Source organism: Neophocaena asiaeorientalis, unplaced genomic scaffold (genome assembly GCF_003031525.2).
Source record: "Neophocaena asiaeorientalis asiaeorientalis breed wild unplaced genomic scaffold, Neophocaena_asiaeorientalis_V1.1 scaffold293, whole genome shotgun sequence".
NCBI lineage: Eukaryota > Metazoa > Chordata > Mammalia > Artiodactyla > Phocoenidae > Neophocaena > Neophocaena asiaeorientalis.
In genome coordinates, this window is record NW_020173920.1 from 3840700 (window position 1) to 3857523 (window position 16824).

General features: G+C 37.2%; 1 protein-coding gene across 5 annotated transcripts in view; it reads left to right on the forward strand.

Moving 5' to 3' along the window:
- Positions 1 to 16824, forward strand: part of DLG1 (discs large MAGUK scaffold protein 1) — a 280091-nt gene that overhangs the window by 198414 nt on the left and 64853 nt on the right. For all 5 annotated transcript variants that reach the window (XM_024752078.1, XM_024752079.1, XM_024752080.1 and 2 more), the window contains one exon: positions 1060 to 1162. In XM_024752078.1, coding sequence (XP_024607846.1) covers positions 1060 to 1162 — 103 coding nt within the window. The remainder of the gene's footprint in view (positions 1 to 1059; positions 1163 to 16824) is intronic.

The following is a 16824-nucleotide window of genomic DNA, read 5'->3' on the forward strand; positions in this document are numbered from 1 at the left end:
TTTTTTTTTTTTTTGCGCGGTATGCGGGCCTCTCACTGCTGTGGCCCCTCCCGTTGTGGAGCACAGGCTCAGCGGCCATGGCTCACGGGCCCAGCCGCTCCATGGCATGTGGGATCTTCCCGGACCGGGGCACAAACCCGTGTCCCCTGCATCAGCAGGCGGACTCTCAACCACTGTGCTACCAGGGAAGCCCCCATTGCTGTATTTTATTCATTCATGGTTCTTAGGGAAAAAAGCCAACTTAAATATTTAAAGTTAATTACATTTAAGTTTAATGCTCACATTAATGTCCTATTAAGTTTTTCTTGTAGTGGAAAAGGTTCAGTCTCTAAAGATAGTGTACCTTGCAGCGTACTAGGTGCTGGCAGCCTTTCAGAAATAAGAATGAAGTTGCCTATTCTTCTAGAGTGGGATTGATCACCTCATTAATTATTTTACCCAAGGAAGGTCCCTGTTTTTAAAAAAAGTCTTCTTGCTCATTTAATAACATTTACTGTGTTTAAATGTCAGTCCGTGAAATCTGAGCTATTTTCATACTTAAAGTAATTGCTTTCCTGTTACTCCAAAAGAATGGAAGCTTTAGTTTGGGAAAGGAAGGAAGAGCATTGAAACTGAGATGAGTAATAGTGAAAATGTGGCAGGAGTTGAAAGGATGCTGTAAACAAAATGAATTTCCCTCTCATTGCCTGAGTTACTGGTGAAATGAAATGTACAAAATGATGGCACTTGTTGATTTTTCAAGTTGTCAAATTAAGGTACATTTCTCAAGAGATTGATAGACAACCTTCTGGAAAACTCAGGGGAAAATGTTTTGGATTTGTTCGCTTGACAAAGTGAAAAAATGAATATTTTAAGTGAATAAATTGTTTTGATTGACTATACAATATATTTTTCTACTGTATAACATAATTTTAGTAAATCAGAACAAGAAAATATTTTAGTGATAAAGTAATTGCAAGTAATTTTTTTTAATCTATGCCTGCTCAAAGAATAGGCTATTGTGATTTCTAATCAGTGTGATGATTTTCTTTCGAATTTAATATGTGGTTTAATTTACAGGTAAACAGTGTTGACCTCAGAACTGCCAGCCATGAGCAGGCAGCAGCTGCTTTAAAAAATGCTGGCCAAGCTGTCACAATTGTTGCACAATATCGACCTGAAGGTAATAAATTCTTGTTGTCTGTATTTATTTTTTATTTCAGTGTTTAGAAGTCTTCCTCTTAATAATGTTTAACTTCCCAAGCTTAACTTTCTTTTTATATTTTTGTCTGATTTATTAATCTGTTATTTGTTTAGTTTGAACTTAATTCACTATCCAGATCAAAGAGTTTTTAATAGAATGTAGGAACTTGTATCTGCCAACTCTTTGAATATTTCTTTATTATTTGGATTAATTTTCAGGAGTTCATCTTTTTAAATGTGTCATCTCACCAAACACATACCTTTAAGTATACCTTTGACTAACTCAGTGGTTGAAAAGCAAAGATAGTAATTTTGCCAAAGAAAATTAGGTTATTTCAGTATTTTTTGACCTTTGAATTAGGTTATATTTATTAATAACAGGGTTTAAGATATGTTTCTAATAGCCTTTATTGTTACTTAAAGAGAAAGAATGTAAGTTTGAGATATATTTTTCTAAATAGTGAGGTATCATGGACTTGACCTTACCGAGTTCCGACTAGGAGAAGGTGATAATGGAAAATTTGAGGTCATATTAAACATACATAAGATTCTAGTTTACATCAACATAACCACTTCAGTAAAACCTCAGTGGAATTTAAAAAGCTTAAACACCCAAAAGAATACATAACACACTAGTTAATGTTCATAAACAAGGTGAAGAAGGAAAGAATGATGTGACTAAAGGAGCCAGGTGAATCATTCTATGATTTAGCAGCTGTTACATGTATTATTCTTTTCTTGGAGTGGAATTTATTTCTGTAACAAAACCTAATATGTGTTTTACCTGATCAAAATAGTATGTTGGGCATTGCTTGCTATTTCATAATATTTCTTATAAACCTCAGCATTCTAGGTTCAGTAACTGAACAAGAATAAATTCATTTATGTAAGGGGTAAGTTCCAAATAAATCACATTAATAAGCAAATAGGGATTAATATATGAAGTCAGAATGCTAATTCATTAATTTTTGTGAGAAACAAAACTACCAGTGGGACTACACATGCTTTTATCTTCTGGCCAACACATTCTTGCCCCATAGGCATATTATACGGAAACAAATTATAATCAGTGCTTGCTTATTATTATAGAAAGCCTCTTATTTATATGTTTATGAGAAATATAGACTATTTAGGTATGATTAAGGGTAAGTCAATATCTGCTCCTTGACCTCCCCAGAAAACACACAAAAGCAACAAGGAAAATAAACACATATTTCTACCCATAAAGCTTCACTTCACATTAAGCAAAACTAAGAAGACAGGTATAATACCTAGACAACAAAATACAGGCAAAGGCTGCTTAAGCAGGTTAAGATCTGGCAAAAGCTACATGTAAAGAAGGGAAGAGTAAAAGCATGGAATGTTGAGAATGCTCAGTGGTAGCAGAACATAGAATATGACAGAAAATTGTACTTCCTAAAGGTGGGGGACTTGTTTTTGAAGTATAAAAACATTATCCCTTGTTTATGGCAGGCCACATAAAATTGGAGTGAGCAAACTAGAGCGGAAGCCATCCTTGATGTGGTTTTGTTTAAAGGAAGTATTTGGTTAAAACAGTCTGTCAGATTATCTGATGCTATCAAGGCAGTCTTTTGGTTTTAAAGGCTGTAAAAATAACCTGTGCTTCCATCCCCACCCTGCACCCCAGACTTTCTGGTCCAGCCAACTCATTCAGTAATAAGCAATTTAAAAGGAACTAGCCTGGCATTCATACAAAGATATTAATAAGGAGACATGGAAACAAATAGCAAAGCTTAGCAAGAGATAAAAGTTGTCACAAACATGCATTTACACACACACAAAAAAAATTGGCACGTATCAGATGAAACTTTGATTTTAATGTTCTTAAACAATTTATGCATTCACTTCTTTGAAAGAAGACCACAAAGTAGTCGAAGAGATGGCTTAACAACCAGAGTTTAATTTTGAGCTAGCAGAACCCAGGAAAGAAGAAAGCAAACCAATTTCTTAAATTGGAACACAAAGTCAAAGAGACACTGCAGAACAATCAATAGGAGACATAAAGGATACAATAGGAAAAGTAAACAAAATGAAATAGAAACGAAGAGAATTTTTAAAGGTTAGAAAAGACAGGCAATTATATATATATATATATATACTTTTATATATACATACACACACAGGATATACTTAATTAGACTTTCTGGAAAAAGTAAATTTTTTTAAAAGAAAAGAATAAATGCTTGCAATTATAATTCATTCAGGAAAACTTTACTAGATTAAAAAGAAGTAACTTTACATTGAAAAGACACAGCATGATAAAAAATTAACTCAGAATGGTCAAAATTCAGACATATTCTAGTTAATTTTTATCAAGAAAGAATCTTCTGGAGTATTGGTTCAGGATGGCAGAGTAGAAGGACATGTGCTCACCTCCTCTCACAAGAGCACTGAAATCACAACTGCTGAACAACCATTCACAGGAAGACACTGGAACCCACCAAAAAAGATATCCCCCATCCAAAGACAAAGGAGAAGCCTCAGTGAGATGGGAAGGGGGAGCACAATCATGATAAAATCAAATCTCATACCTGCCAGGTGGGCGAACCACAAACTGGAGAACAATTAAAGCACAGAAGTTCTCCCACTGGAATGAAGGTTCTGAGCCCCACGTCAGCGTCCCAGCGTGGGGGTCCAGCAACAGGACTAGCAATCCCCAGGGATTCTGGCTTTGACAGGCAGCAGGATTTGAGTGCAGGACTTCCACGGGACTGGGCAAAACAGAGACTCCACTCTTGGAGCACGCACAAAGTCTTGTGCACACTAGGACCCAAGGGAAAGGAGCAGTGACCCCATAGGAGACTGAACCAAACCTACCTGCTAGTGTTGGAGGGTCTTCTGAAGGGGCAGGGGGTGACTATGGCTCACCAAGGGGAACAAGGGCACTGGCAGCAGTAGTTCTGGTAAGTACTCATTGACGTGAGCCCTCCCTCAGGCCACCATTAGCCCCACCAAACAGCCTGTAGGCTCCAGTGCTGGGTTGCCTCAGGCCAAACAACCAACAGGGAGGGAATACAGTCCCACCCGTCAGCAGACAAGTGGATTAAAATTTTACTGAGCAAGGCTTTGCTCACCAGAGCAAGACCCATTTCTACCCACCACCAGTCCCTCCCATCAGGAAGCTTGCACAGGCCTCTTAGATAGCCTCATCCACCAGAGGGCAGACAGCAGAAGCAAGAAGAACTATAATCCTGCAGCCTGCAGAATGAAAACCACAATCCTAGAAAGTTAAACAAAATGAAAAGGCAGAAGATTATGTCGCAGGTGAAGGAACAAGATAAAATCCCAGAAAAACAACTAAATGAAGTGGAGATAGGCAGCCTTCCAGAAAAAGAATTCAGAATAATGATAGTGAAGATGATCCAGAATGGAGGCAAAGATTAAGAAGATGAAAGAAATGTTTAACAAAGACCTAGAAGAACTAAAGAACAAACAAAAAAATGAACAATACAATAACTGAAATGAAAAATACACTAGAAGGAATCAATAGCAGAATAACTGAGGCAGAAGAACTGATAAGTGACCGGGAAGACAGAATTGTGGAAATCACTGCTGCAGAACAGAATAAGGAAAAAAGAATGAAAAGAAATGAAGACAGCCTAAGGACAACATTGAACACACCAACGTTCGCAGTGTAGGGGTTCCAGAAAGAGAAAAGAGAGAGAAAGGGCCTGAGAAAATATTTGAAGAAATAATAGCTGAAAACTTCCCTAACATGGGAAAGGAAACAGTCAACCAAGTCTAGGAAGCACAGAGAGTCCTAGGCAGGAGAAACCCAAGGAGAAACACACCGAGACATGTAGTAATCAAATTGACAAAAAATAAAGACAAAGAAAAATTATTTGAAAGCAACAGGGGAAAAATAACAACATACAAGGGAACTCCCATTAAGTTATCAGCTGATTTCTCAGCAGAAACTCCAAAAGCCAGAAGGGAGTGGCATGACATATTTAAAGTGATGAAAGGGAAGAACCTACAACCTACAACCAAGAATACTCTACAACCAAGAATACTGTACCCAGTTCTCATTCATATTTGACAGAGAAATCAAAAGCCTTACAGACAAGCCAAAGCTAAGAGAATTCAGCACCACCAGACCACTTTGCAACAAATGCTAAAGGAACTCCTCTAGGCAGGAAGGAGACTAGCAACTTTAAAAAAAAAAAAAAGCCTTGTACATATAGACTGTTATATCAAAACCTCATGGGAACAGCAAGCCCCAAAACTACAATAGATACACACACACAAAAAGAAAAAGCAACTCAAACACAGCACTAAAGATGGTCACCAAACCACAAGAGAAGAGAACAAAAGAGGAAGGGAAGAAAAAAGACCTACAAAAACAAACCCAAAACAATTAAGAAAATGGCAGAAATACACATATCGATAATTACCTTAAATGTAAATGTATTAAATGCGCCAACCAAAAGACATAGACTGGCTGAGTGGATACAAAAACAAGACCCATATATACACAGTCTACGAGAGACCCACCTCAGACCTAGGGACACATACAGACTGAAAGTGAGGGGATGGAAGAAGGTACTCCATGCAACTGTAAATCAAAAGAAAGCTGGAGTAGCAATACTCACGTCAGACATAATAGACTTGAAAGACTGTTATAATAGACAAAGAAGGACACTACATAACAATCAAGGCATCAATCCAAGAAGAAGATATAACAATTGTAAATATGTATACACCCAACATGGGAGCACCTCAATATATAAGGCAAATACTAACAGCCATAAAGGGAAAAATTGACAGTAACACAATAATAGTGGGGGACTTTAACACCCCACTTTCATCAGTGGACGTATCATCCAGACAGAAAATAAATAAGGAAACAGAGGCCTTAAATGACACATGAGACCAGATGGACTTAATTGATATCTGTAGAGCATTCCATACGAAAGAACCAGAATACACATTCCTCTTAAGTGCACATAGAACATTCTCCAGGATTGCCCACATACTAGGACACAAGGCGAGCCTCAGTAAATTTAAGAAAATTGAAATCTTATCAGACATCTTTTCCAATCACAATGCTATGAGATTAGAAATAAACTACAAAAAAAAACTATAAAAAACACAAACACGTGGAGGTTAAGCAATATGCTACTAAACCACCAGTGGATTGCTGAAGAAATCAAGAAAGAAATAAACAAATACCTAGAGACAAATGAAAATGAAAGCACAATGATACAAAACCTGTGGGATGCAGCAAAAGCAGTTCTAAGATGGAAGTTTATAGCAATACAATCTTACCTCAGGAAAGAAGAAAAATCTCAAGTAAACAACCTAACCTTACATCTGAAGGAACTAGAGAAAGAAGAACAAACAAAACCTAAAGTTAGTAGAAGGAAAGAAATCATAAAGATCAGAACAGAAATAAATGAAATAGAGACAAAACAATAGCAATGATCAATGAAACTAAAAGCTGGTTCTTTGAAAAGATAAACAAAATTGATAAATCTTTAGCCAGACTCATCAAGAAAAAAAGGGAGAGGACTCAAATCAATAAAATTATAAATGAAAAAGGAGAAGTTACAACTGACACCACAGGAATACAGAGCATCATAAGAGACTACTGCAGGCAACTATATGCCAATAAATGGACAACCTGGAAGAAATAGACAAATTCCTAGAAAGGTACAGTCTTCCAAGACTGAACCAGGAAGAAACAGAAAATATGAACAGACCAATCACAAGCACTGAAATTGAAACTGTGATTTTAAAACTCCCAACAAACAAAAGTCCAGGACCTGATGGCCTCACAGGCAAATTCTATCAACACTTAGATAAGAGCTAACACCTATCCTTCTGAAACTGTTCCACAAAATTGCAGAGGAAGGAACACTCCCAAACTCATTCTATGAGGCCACCATCACCCTGATACCAAAACCAGACAAAGATACCACAAAAGAAAATTACAGGCTGATGAACATAGATGCAGAAGTCCTCAACAAAACATTAGCAAACTGAATCCAACAATACATGAAAAGGATTATACACCATGATCAAGTGGGATTTATCCCAGGGATGCAAGGATTTTTCAGTATCCGCATATCAATCATTGTGATGTACCACATCAACAAATTGAAGAATAAAAACCATATGATCATCTCAATAGATGGAGAAAAAGCTTTTGACAAAATTCAGCACCCATTTATGAGAAAAAAACAAAGAACTCTCCAGAAAGTGGGCATAGAGTGAACATACGTCAACATAATAAAAGCCATATACAACAAACCTACAGCTAACATCATACTCAATGGTGAAAAGCTGAAAGCATTTCCTCTAAGATCAGGAACAAGACAAGGATGTCCACTCTTGCCACTTTTATTCAATGTAGTCTTGGAAGTCCTAGCTATGGCAATCAGAGAAGAAAAAGAAATAAAAAGAATCCAAATTGGAGAAGAAGTAAAACTGTCACTGTTTGCAGATGACATGATACTTTACGTAGAAGATCCTACAGATGCTACCAGAAAACTACTAGAGCTCATCAATGAATTCGGTGAAGTTGTAGGTTACAAAATGAATACAGAAATCTGTTGCATTTCTATACACTAACAATGGAAGATCAGAAAGAGAAATTCAAGAAACAATTCCATTTACCATCACGTCAAAAAGAATAAAATACCTAGGAATAAACCTACCTAAGGAGACAAAAGACCTGTACTCCGAAAACTATAAGACACTGATGAAAGAAATAAAAGAAGACTCAGATGGCATGGATTGGAAGAATCAACACTGTCAAAATGACTACCCAAGGCATTCTACATGTTCAGTACAATCCCTATCAAATTACCAATGGCATTTTTCACAGAACTAGAGTAAAACATCTTAAAATTTGTATGGAGACACAAGAGACCCTGAATAGCCAAAGCAATCTTGAGAAAGAAAAATGGAGCTGAAGGAATCAGACTCCCTGACTTCAGACTATACTACAAAAATACAGTCATCAAAACAGTATGCTACTGATACACAAATAGAAATATAGATCAGTGGAATAGGATAGAAAGCCCAGAAATAAACCCATGCATCTATGGTTAATTAACCTACAACAGAGGAGGCAAGACTACACAATGGTGGAAAGACAGTCTCTTCAACAAATGGTGCTGGGAAAACTGAACAGATACATGTAAAAAAATGAAATTAGATTATTCTTTAACACCATACACAAAAATAAGCTCAAAATGGATTAAAGACCTAAACGTGAGACTGGACCCTATAAAACTCCAGAGGAAAACATAGGCAGAACACGCTCTGACATAAATCACAGCAATATCTTTTTTGAGCCATCTCCCAGAATAATGGAAATAAAAACAAAAATAAACAAATGGGACCTGATTAAATTCAAAATTCTTTGCACAGCTAAGGAAGCCATAAACAAAATGGAAAGACAACCCACAGATTTGGAGAAAATATTTGCAAATGACGTGACCAACAAGGGATTAGTCTCCAAAATTTACAAATAGCTCATGAGGCTTAATATCATCAAAACAAACAGCCCAATAAAAAAAATGGGCAGAAGACCTAAATAGACATTTCTCCAGAGACATACAAATGGCCAAGAAGCACATGAAAAGATGTTCAACATCACTAATTATTAGAGGAAATGCAAATCAAAACTACAATGAGATATCACCTCATGGCAGTCAAAATGGCTATCATCAAAAAATCCACAAACAGTAAATGCTGGAGAGGGTATGGAGAGTTGGGAACCCTCCTACACTGTTGGTGGGAAGGTAAATTGGTATAGCTATATGGAGAACGATATAGAGGTTCCTTAGAAAAGTAAAAATAGAGCTACCATATGACCCTGTAGTCCCACTCCTGGGCATATATCCAGAGAAAAACATGGTCCGAAAGGGTACATGCACCCCAGTGTTCACTGCAGCACTGTTTACAGTAGCTAAGACATGGAAGCAACCTAAATGTCCATCAACAGAGGCTAAAGAAGATGTGGTACATATACATATGTATATGTGGTACATATATATGTGGTACATATATACAATGGAATATTACTCAGCTATTAAAAAGAAATAATGCCATTTGGAGCAACGTGGATGGACCTAGAGATTGTCATACTGAGTGAAGTAAGTCAGACAGAGAAAGAGAAATATCGTATAATATCCCTTATATGTGGAATCTGAAAGAAATTATACAAATGAACTTATTTACAAAACAGAAACAGATTTCACAGACTTAGAGAATGAACTTATGGTTACCTGGGGGAAAGAAGTAGGGGAAAGGATAGTTAGGGAGTTTGGGATCAACATGTACACACTGCTATATTTAAAATGGACAACCAACAAGGACCCTACTGTATAGCACAGGGAACACTGCTCAATGTTATGTGGCAGCCTGGATGGGAGGGGAGTTTGCGGGAGAATGGATACATATATATGTATGTCTGAGTCCCTTTGCTGTGCACCTGAAACTGTTACAACATTGTTAATTGTCTATATTCCAATATAAAATAGTTAAATTAGAAAAAAAACTTCTGGAACCCAATAAAAATATTAAGTTATTAATAAGGAGGTAAAAATTGATTGATAAAAGGAAGAATTGCTCTAATGCTTGGTGAGCATAGATCTGAACAAGGATTGTTAATTTAACCACTTTTATGTTTAGTGACTCTTAACTAAGCCTAATGTACCCCTGTATGCAGTAGGTATACTTGCCACTGATAGTTGTCAAGGGTGGGCTACCCTTTTCCTAGGATAGTTATTGCGTGGACCTAGGAATCTCTTTCAGATTATCTTTTTCTGTGCTTGTACTCTATTTTTTTTCTTTTGCTCTTTTTTTGTGATTTCTGTACTTTTTTTCTGTATGAATCTTTCTGATTGATACTTTTTCTTTAGTTGTGTTCAAAAGTTTAAACTATTCTCATCTTGATGGAGCTACTTTTGTATCAAGGAGAATTTGCATTGTATGTTGATTATCCAAGTAGCTGCTATTTAGCAGACATCTTCTATGTTTCAAGGTTAGACCCTTATATTAATTAGTCTTGTGTATATATCTTTTTTCCAAACATCTCAACACCTGATTTTTTGTCCTGTTTGATTTCTCCAGGTGTATATCTCTTTAATGTTCAAAACTGAGCATGACTGAAACAATTCTTTTACTCCCTCAGTAAATGGCACTTCCATTGATGGTTAAGCCAGAAGGCGCGGAGTCATCCTTGACTTCCCTCCCCTTTTCTCAACCTCTATGTCTCGGCCACTACCCTTACCAAACCCACTATCATATCTTACCTATTCTAATAGCCTCTAGCAAGTCTTCTTACTTCTTTCTTGACTTTCTCCAATCCATTCATCAGCCAAAATGATCTTTTTAAATACAAAGATTGGATTGTATCACTTTCTATTTAAAACACTTCCAATTATACTCTGAATAAAATCCAAAGCCTTTAATAGTGCCTGCAAGGCCCTGTGTGATTGAGCATAGCACAGTACATTTGGCTTCACTGCATGCCCTCTATTCCTTCCTTTGCTCCTTCAGCTCTAACCACACAGGACTTCTTCTTTCAGACCCTTGATTACACCAAGTATTTTCCTAATTCTCTGTTCATTCTGTTTGTTCTTAGAATATTCTTTCCCCCTATTCTTTATATGATTGGCTCCTTCTCATAATTCCATTTGTCATAGCACTGTGACATTTTTTTCTTTAAACAACTCAACACAGTTTATAATTGTATGTTTATTTAGGTGCCTGTTGGCTTTTTGTTTATTTAAGCCTTGCTCTAGAGGCTTGTGAAACACATAGCTATATCCCTACATACAGGTGATGATATAGAGTCAAATAACAAAGCTAGTAATAGCTAGGCTTCAGTCCCAGGTCTGTTGCCTTCAAAATCTAGATACTTTTCACTGGGAATATTTTGATGAGTGTTTAGTCTGGCAGTATTGATTTATACTATATTCTTTTACCATAGCTATGGTGTCATTGCCTAATAAACACAAGGTAAGTACCAATAGAGCACAGAAAACAAACACTGCCTTAGGAATTCAAAAGGAGGTAAATCATATTGCCTGGTATGAGGAAAAAATGCCATAGAGTACAATTGGGGCTTAACTGGAAACCTGAAAAATGGGTAGTCTTTAGATAGGCAGAGAGAAGAAATGACATTCTATAAAGAATAACAGAAGACCAAAGATAAGAGAGTTAAAATTTATAAGCATCTTTTGGGTACTTTAAAAACTTACCTGTCCTCCTTGCTGTATTGCTACTTACCTTGTGTTTGTTTATTAGGCAGTGACTTGATGGCTTTATGTTTTGTTTTAATACTAACTATGTAGTTTTAACAAATGTATTTTGGTTGTACAGCACTGTTTCTAAAAAACATATTCCGTGTCATCAGTGTGTAACTGCTGTGAGGGCCAAGGATATAAATTGAAGATAAGAGTCAGATTTTCTTTCTCAGTGAGGGGGCTATTTTACAAAGTACAAAAGGAGTCGGCCTGATACTCTGGTAATCAGTCATCTCCTTGCAGTTAGTATCTTCACTTTATTAATGACGAATCCATTGGGATTCTCGGCTTCATTGATAATCTGACATATATACATACATACAAACAGACAAAGAGTGAAGAGGAAAACTTTTTGGTAAGAGTAAGTTTTTATCTTTTAGGATCTATAGCTTGCCTGTTGGTCTCCCATGAAATACTGTTATGAGTTTTTCAGCCTATATACTTTGAACTTTTATGACATAGGCTCTAAGTATGAAAAAATAATCTCCACAATACATTTAGAATGACTTTAACTCCTAGCTCCCCCAGTTTTGCTAACTCCAGAGACAAGCAACAGTTTGTTTTTAGAGCTTTACTACTAAGCATTCTGGGGAATTATAATCAGAAATCAAACATGGGCACTGAAAATATAACTCTAGTTTTTTCTCCATATCCAGAAGTTACAAAATTTGGACAAATAGTTCCTGGTCTATAGTTATAGACTCTCCTGTGGGCTGGGTGATAGACTATAATAGAAAAAAATGTGTGCCGGGCATCTAACCATATTTATTAGCTCTTTTAATTCCCATAAAGCCCTATAAAGTGGGCACTTTTACCATCATTTTACATTACAGTTGAGTAAAATAAGGCACAAAAAGGTTAAGTAACTTGCCAGTTACATAGCTGTTAAGTGATTAAGATTCATTCTAGCCCTTTGTAGAGGAGAAAAAACTTTTCCTCTTCCCTTTTAGTTTCAGTAGCTGGGCCCTATGAATTAAACTGACAGAAGACAGATTAACAGAAGAAAATATTTTATTTTGCCTGCATACACAGAGCCAACAAAAGAAGGAGTTGGCTCATTAAATGATTAAAGGCTTATCTACCTAACATAGTATGGAAAAGGAAGTGGAGATAAAAGCCTGTGGGAAAAATAAATAGGTTTCTTAAGGAAAGAAAAGTACATTTTTAGGAGAAAGTTTGTGATAGTTTGTCTCTACAGTATGAGTGGTCTTTCCATCTTCTTCAAGGCCATAAAGCTCCCCAAGAGAGGAGATTTACAATAGCCTCATTTCCCAGAAGTAGCTCCTTTTAGTCAGATAAGAAAAGCTCTAAGAAGGCTTTTTTCTACATTTGTTGAACCTCAGATGTCTTCAGCGTAAAATAATCTCTGTGACAACTCTGGGGTTCCAAGTGGTCCCCACACCTTGAACACCTCTCAACTATACATTAAAGCTACCTCCCTTCACAAACCCTAAACTCAAAAATGTTTTATCTCAGTGTTCCTCAAGTATACTATACCAACTTCCAGACCTTATTTTTTGGTTCAGAAAATATTAATTATATTGATATTATAAAGGAAAAAGAGCAAAGGGAAAGAATTAAACTTATATTAAATGTATGTTCTGTTTCCCATTGGACATGTCTTAAACTTACGAGGTATTTTTATTTCGTTTTTGTAAGAAGAAAAAAAATCTTTGAGATTGGTGTTACTGTCCCTAATCTTAAAGTGACTGAAGTCTAGAAAAGCTGAGAGGTTTGGCCAGAGACACTTTTCTGTGTTTCAAAGGTTTAATTTAAATCTGAGTTGCAGAGATCGAGTTTTAACCCATCTTCTCATTTTATTTTCATAATTACTTTTGGTAACAACCAAAGAGAGTCTGGAGACTGAATGGAGAGGTTGTATTGGATTAGTGGCATTTCTTTGCAAACATATGACATCTCTTAAAGTGGTTTTCTGTAGCAGGTTCCTAATTAATTTTTTTCAGTATCTTACTTTCCTTCCTATACCTTTCTACCCTTTCCTAACTACTTAAAACAACCAGCCTGACTTCTTACTCAGAAACTTTCCATTTTTCTTTTCTAGACCAGTCATAATATCCATTCTGTGATACTTGTTGCTTTCAGATGTTAACTGTGTATTTAATTAATATATTTCATTATAGAGTATAAATGAGTTTTATTCTTCATAGTTGGGATTGCGAGTTTCAAAGAAATTGGGGGAGGTAAAATTTCTCCCCACTCTTCTGCCCCCTGCTTTCCTCCATCTTTTCACTTGAAGTGTGGAGGTGCAAACTGAGAAGTTGAAAACAGAATAAAATGCAGAAAGTTTGCTATTAAACATTTTCTCTCCTCTTATAACCATACACATATTATTTAACTTACAGCCAGTAGTTCAGAGACTCCCTAATATATTTCATGACAGGAAATATAGTTTCGTTCAGGAATTTCTGAAATGCTTAGTGGAGATTATCTCTTGGGTAACATTTTAGCTCTCTCCAATGGTAGCTTTCCTGAAATGAGTTGTGGTGTAATTTCTAGAAGAGGGGTGCAAATGACTTAGCAGAAAAAAGAAATGAGACTTCCTCCAAAATAAAATATAAGAAAGGGTACACAGGATGGGTGTAAGGTGGAAATTGTTAGAGCTGAAAGTATGAATTGATTGAAGCAAAAGGAAAAGATGGGAATCTTAGCCAGGTGAATGAAATGGAAGGCTTAAAGGAAAAGTAACTTTGAGGAAAGTATTGAAGTATCTTTGGAACAGACGGACAGATGGTTATGAGGAATTATTAATAGTAAGTAAAGACCGTAAATATGAAAATCTGAACAGAGTGAACAAAATAAGAAAGGCACGTATTTAAGAAATTATCAGGAATTGAGTTTAGGTCTCCAGTATCTTAAATGTTGACTGAGACTGTAAGTGCTTTGTAGTAACTTAGTTCTTAGGAAAGAACATTTTTTGCCTCACTATAAAATAAGATAATGTGATCTTTTTACAGAAAGCTTTTAAATTTCTAAAATGTAGAATATTTTAAATCACTAGGACTTTGGTTAATTCAGTTGGCAAAATGGCTGAAAACAACTAATAATGCTACGTGAAATATAATGAACATCTTATTAAAAGCATCAAAGTGCTGCTAAGGCAGTAAGGAATTATCAAACAAAAAGTGAAGGGAAACTGGGAACTCAGAGAACTAAAGAATCACAGAAGTTACTTGAATAAGTGCAGTGATGTACTGTCTTACAAGGGTCAGTTAAACTTTCAGGAATTTTGCAAACTAGCTGTTAAGCATGGTCATTATTTTTTTATATATAAATTTATTTATTTATTTTTGGCTGTGTTGGGTCTTCGTTGCTGTGCACAGGCTTCCTCTAGTTGCGGCAAGTGGGGGCTACTATTGCAGTGCATGGGCTTCTCACTGCCCTGGCTTTTCTTGTTGCAGAGCATGGGCTCTAGGGTGCGGGCTTCAGTAGCTGTGGCACGCGGGCTCAGTAGTTGTGGCTTTTGGGCTCTAGAGCACAGGTTCAGTAGTTGCGGTGCACTGGCTTAGTTGTTCCGTGGCATGTGGGATCTTCCTGGACCAGGGCTCGAACCTGTGTCCTCTGCATTGGCAGGTGCATTCTTAACCACTGCGCCACCAGGGAAGTCCCAACATGGTCGTTATTAAAAATAAAATTAGACAGGCTCTTTGATAGGGCTAATGGTGGACTCTGGGAGGGCTCTTGCCAAGGAGTACTCCCCAGAACTCCTGCCAGTGTTCTTGTCCCCGTGGTGAAACACAGCCAACCCCTGCCTCTGCAGGAGACCCTCCAGCACTAGCAGCCGTGTGGCTGACAGGGTCTTGGTGCTCCGGCTGGGTGTCAGGCCTGTGCCTCTGACCAGAGACCTCCCGGCTCCATATAATATCACATGGCGAAAGCTCTCCCAGAGATCTCCATCTCAACGCCAAGACCCAGCTCCATTCAACACCCAGCAAGCTACAGTGCAGGACAACCTATGCCAAACAACTAGCAAGACAGGAACACAACCCACCCATTAGCAGAGAGGCTGCCTAAAATCATATTAAGGTCACAGACACCCCAAAACACACCACCGGACGTGGTCCTGCCCACCAGAAAGACAAGATCCAGCCTCATCCACCAGAGGACAGGCACCAGTCCCCTGCACCAGAAGGCCTACACAACTGAACCAACCTTAGCCACTGGGGGCAGACACCAAAAACAACGGGAACTACAAACCTGCAGCCTATGAAAAGGAGACCCCAAACACAGTAAGTTAAGCAAAAGGAGAAGACAGAGAAACACACAGCAGATGAAGGAGCAAGGTAAAAACCCACCAGACCAAACAAATGAAGAGGAAATAGGCAGTCTACCTGAGAAAGAATTCAGAGTAATGATAGTAAAGATGATCCAAAATCTTGAAAATGAAGACTATTACAAGAGACAAAGAAGGACACTACATAATGATGAAGGGATCAATCCAAGAAAAAGATATGACAATTCTAAATGTTTATGCACCCAGCATAGGAGCACCTCAATACGTAAGGCAAATGCTAACGCCCATAAAAGGGGAAATCGACAGTAACATGATCATAGTAGGGGACTTTAACACCCCACTTTCACCAATGGACAGATCATCCAAAATGCAAATAAATAAGGAAACAGAAGAATCTCAAATACACAACCTACTCTTACACCTAAAGCAATTAGAGAAAGAAGAACAAAATAACCCCAAAGTTAGCAGGAGGAAGGAAATAATAAAGATCAGATTAGAAATAAATGAAAAAGAAATGAAGGAAACGATAGCAAAGATCAGTAAAACTAAAAGCTGGTTCTTTGAGAAGATAAACAAAACTGATAAACCATTAGCCACACTCATCAAGAAAAAAAGGGAGAAGACTCAAATCAATAGAATTAGAAATGAAAAAGGAAAAGTAACTACTGACACTGCAGAAATACAAAGGATCATGAGAGATTACTACAAGCAACTGTATGCCAATAAAATGGCCAACCTGGAAGAAATGGACAAGTTCTTAGAAAAGCACAACCTTCCAAGACTGAATGAGGAAGAAATAGAAAATATAAACAGACCAATCACAAGCACTGAAATTGAAACTGTGATTAAAAATCTTCCAACAAACAAAAGCCCAGGACCAGATGGCTTCACAGGCAAATTCTATCAAACATTTAGAGAAGAGCTAACACCTATCCTTCTCAAACTCTTCCAAAATGTAGCAGAGGGAGGAACACTCCCAAACTCATTCTACGAGGCCACCATCACCCTGATGCCAAAACCAGACAAAGATGTCACAAAGAAAGAAAACTACAGGCCAATATCACTGATGAACACAGATGCAAAAATCCTCAACAAAATACTAGCAAG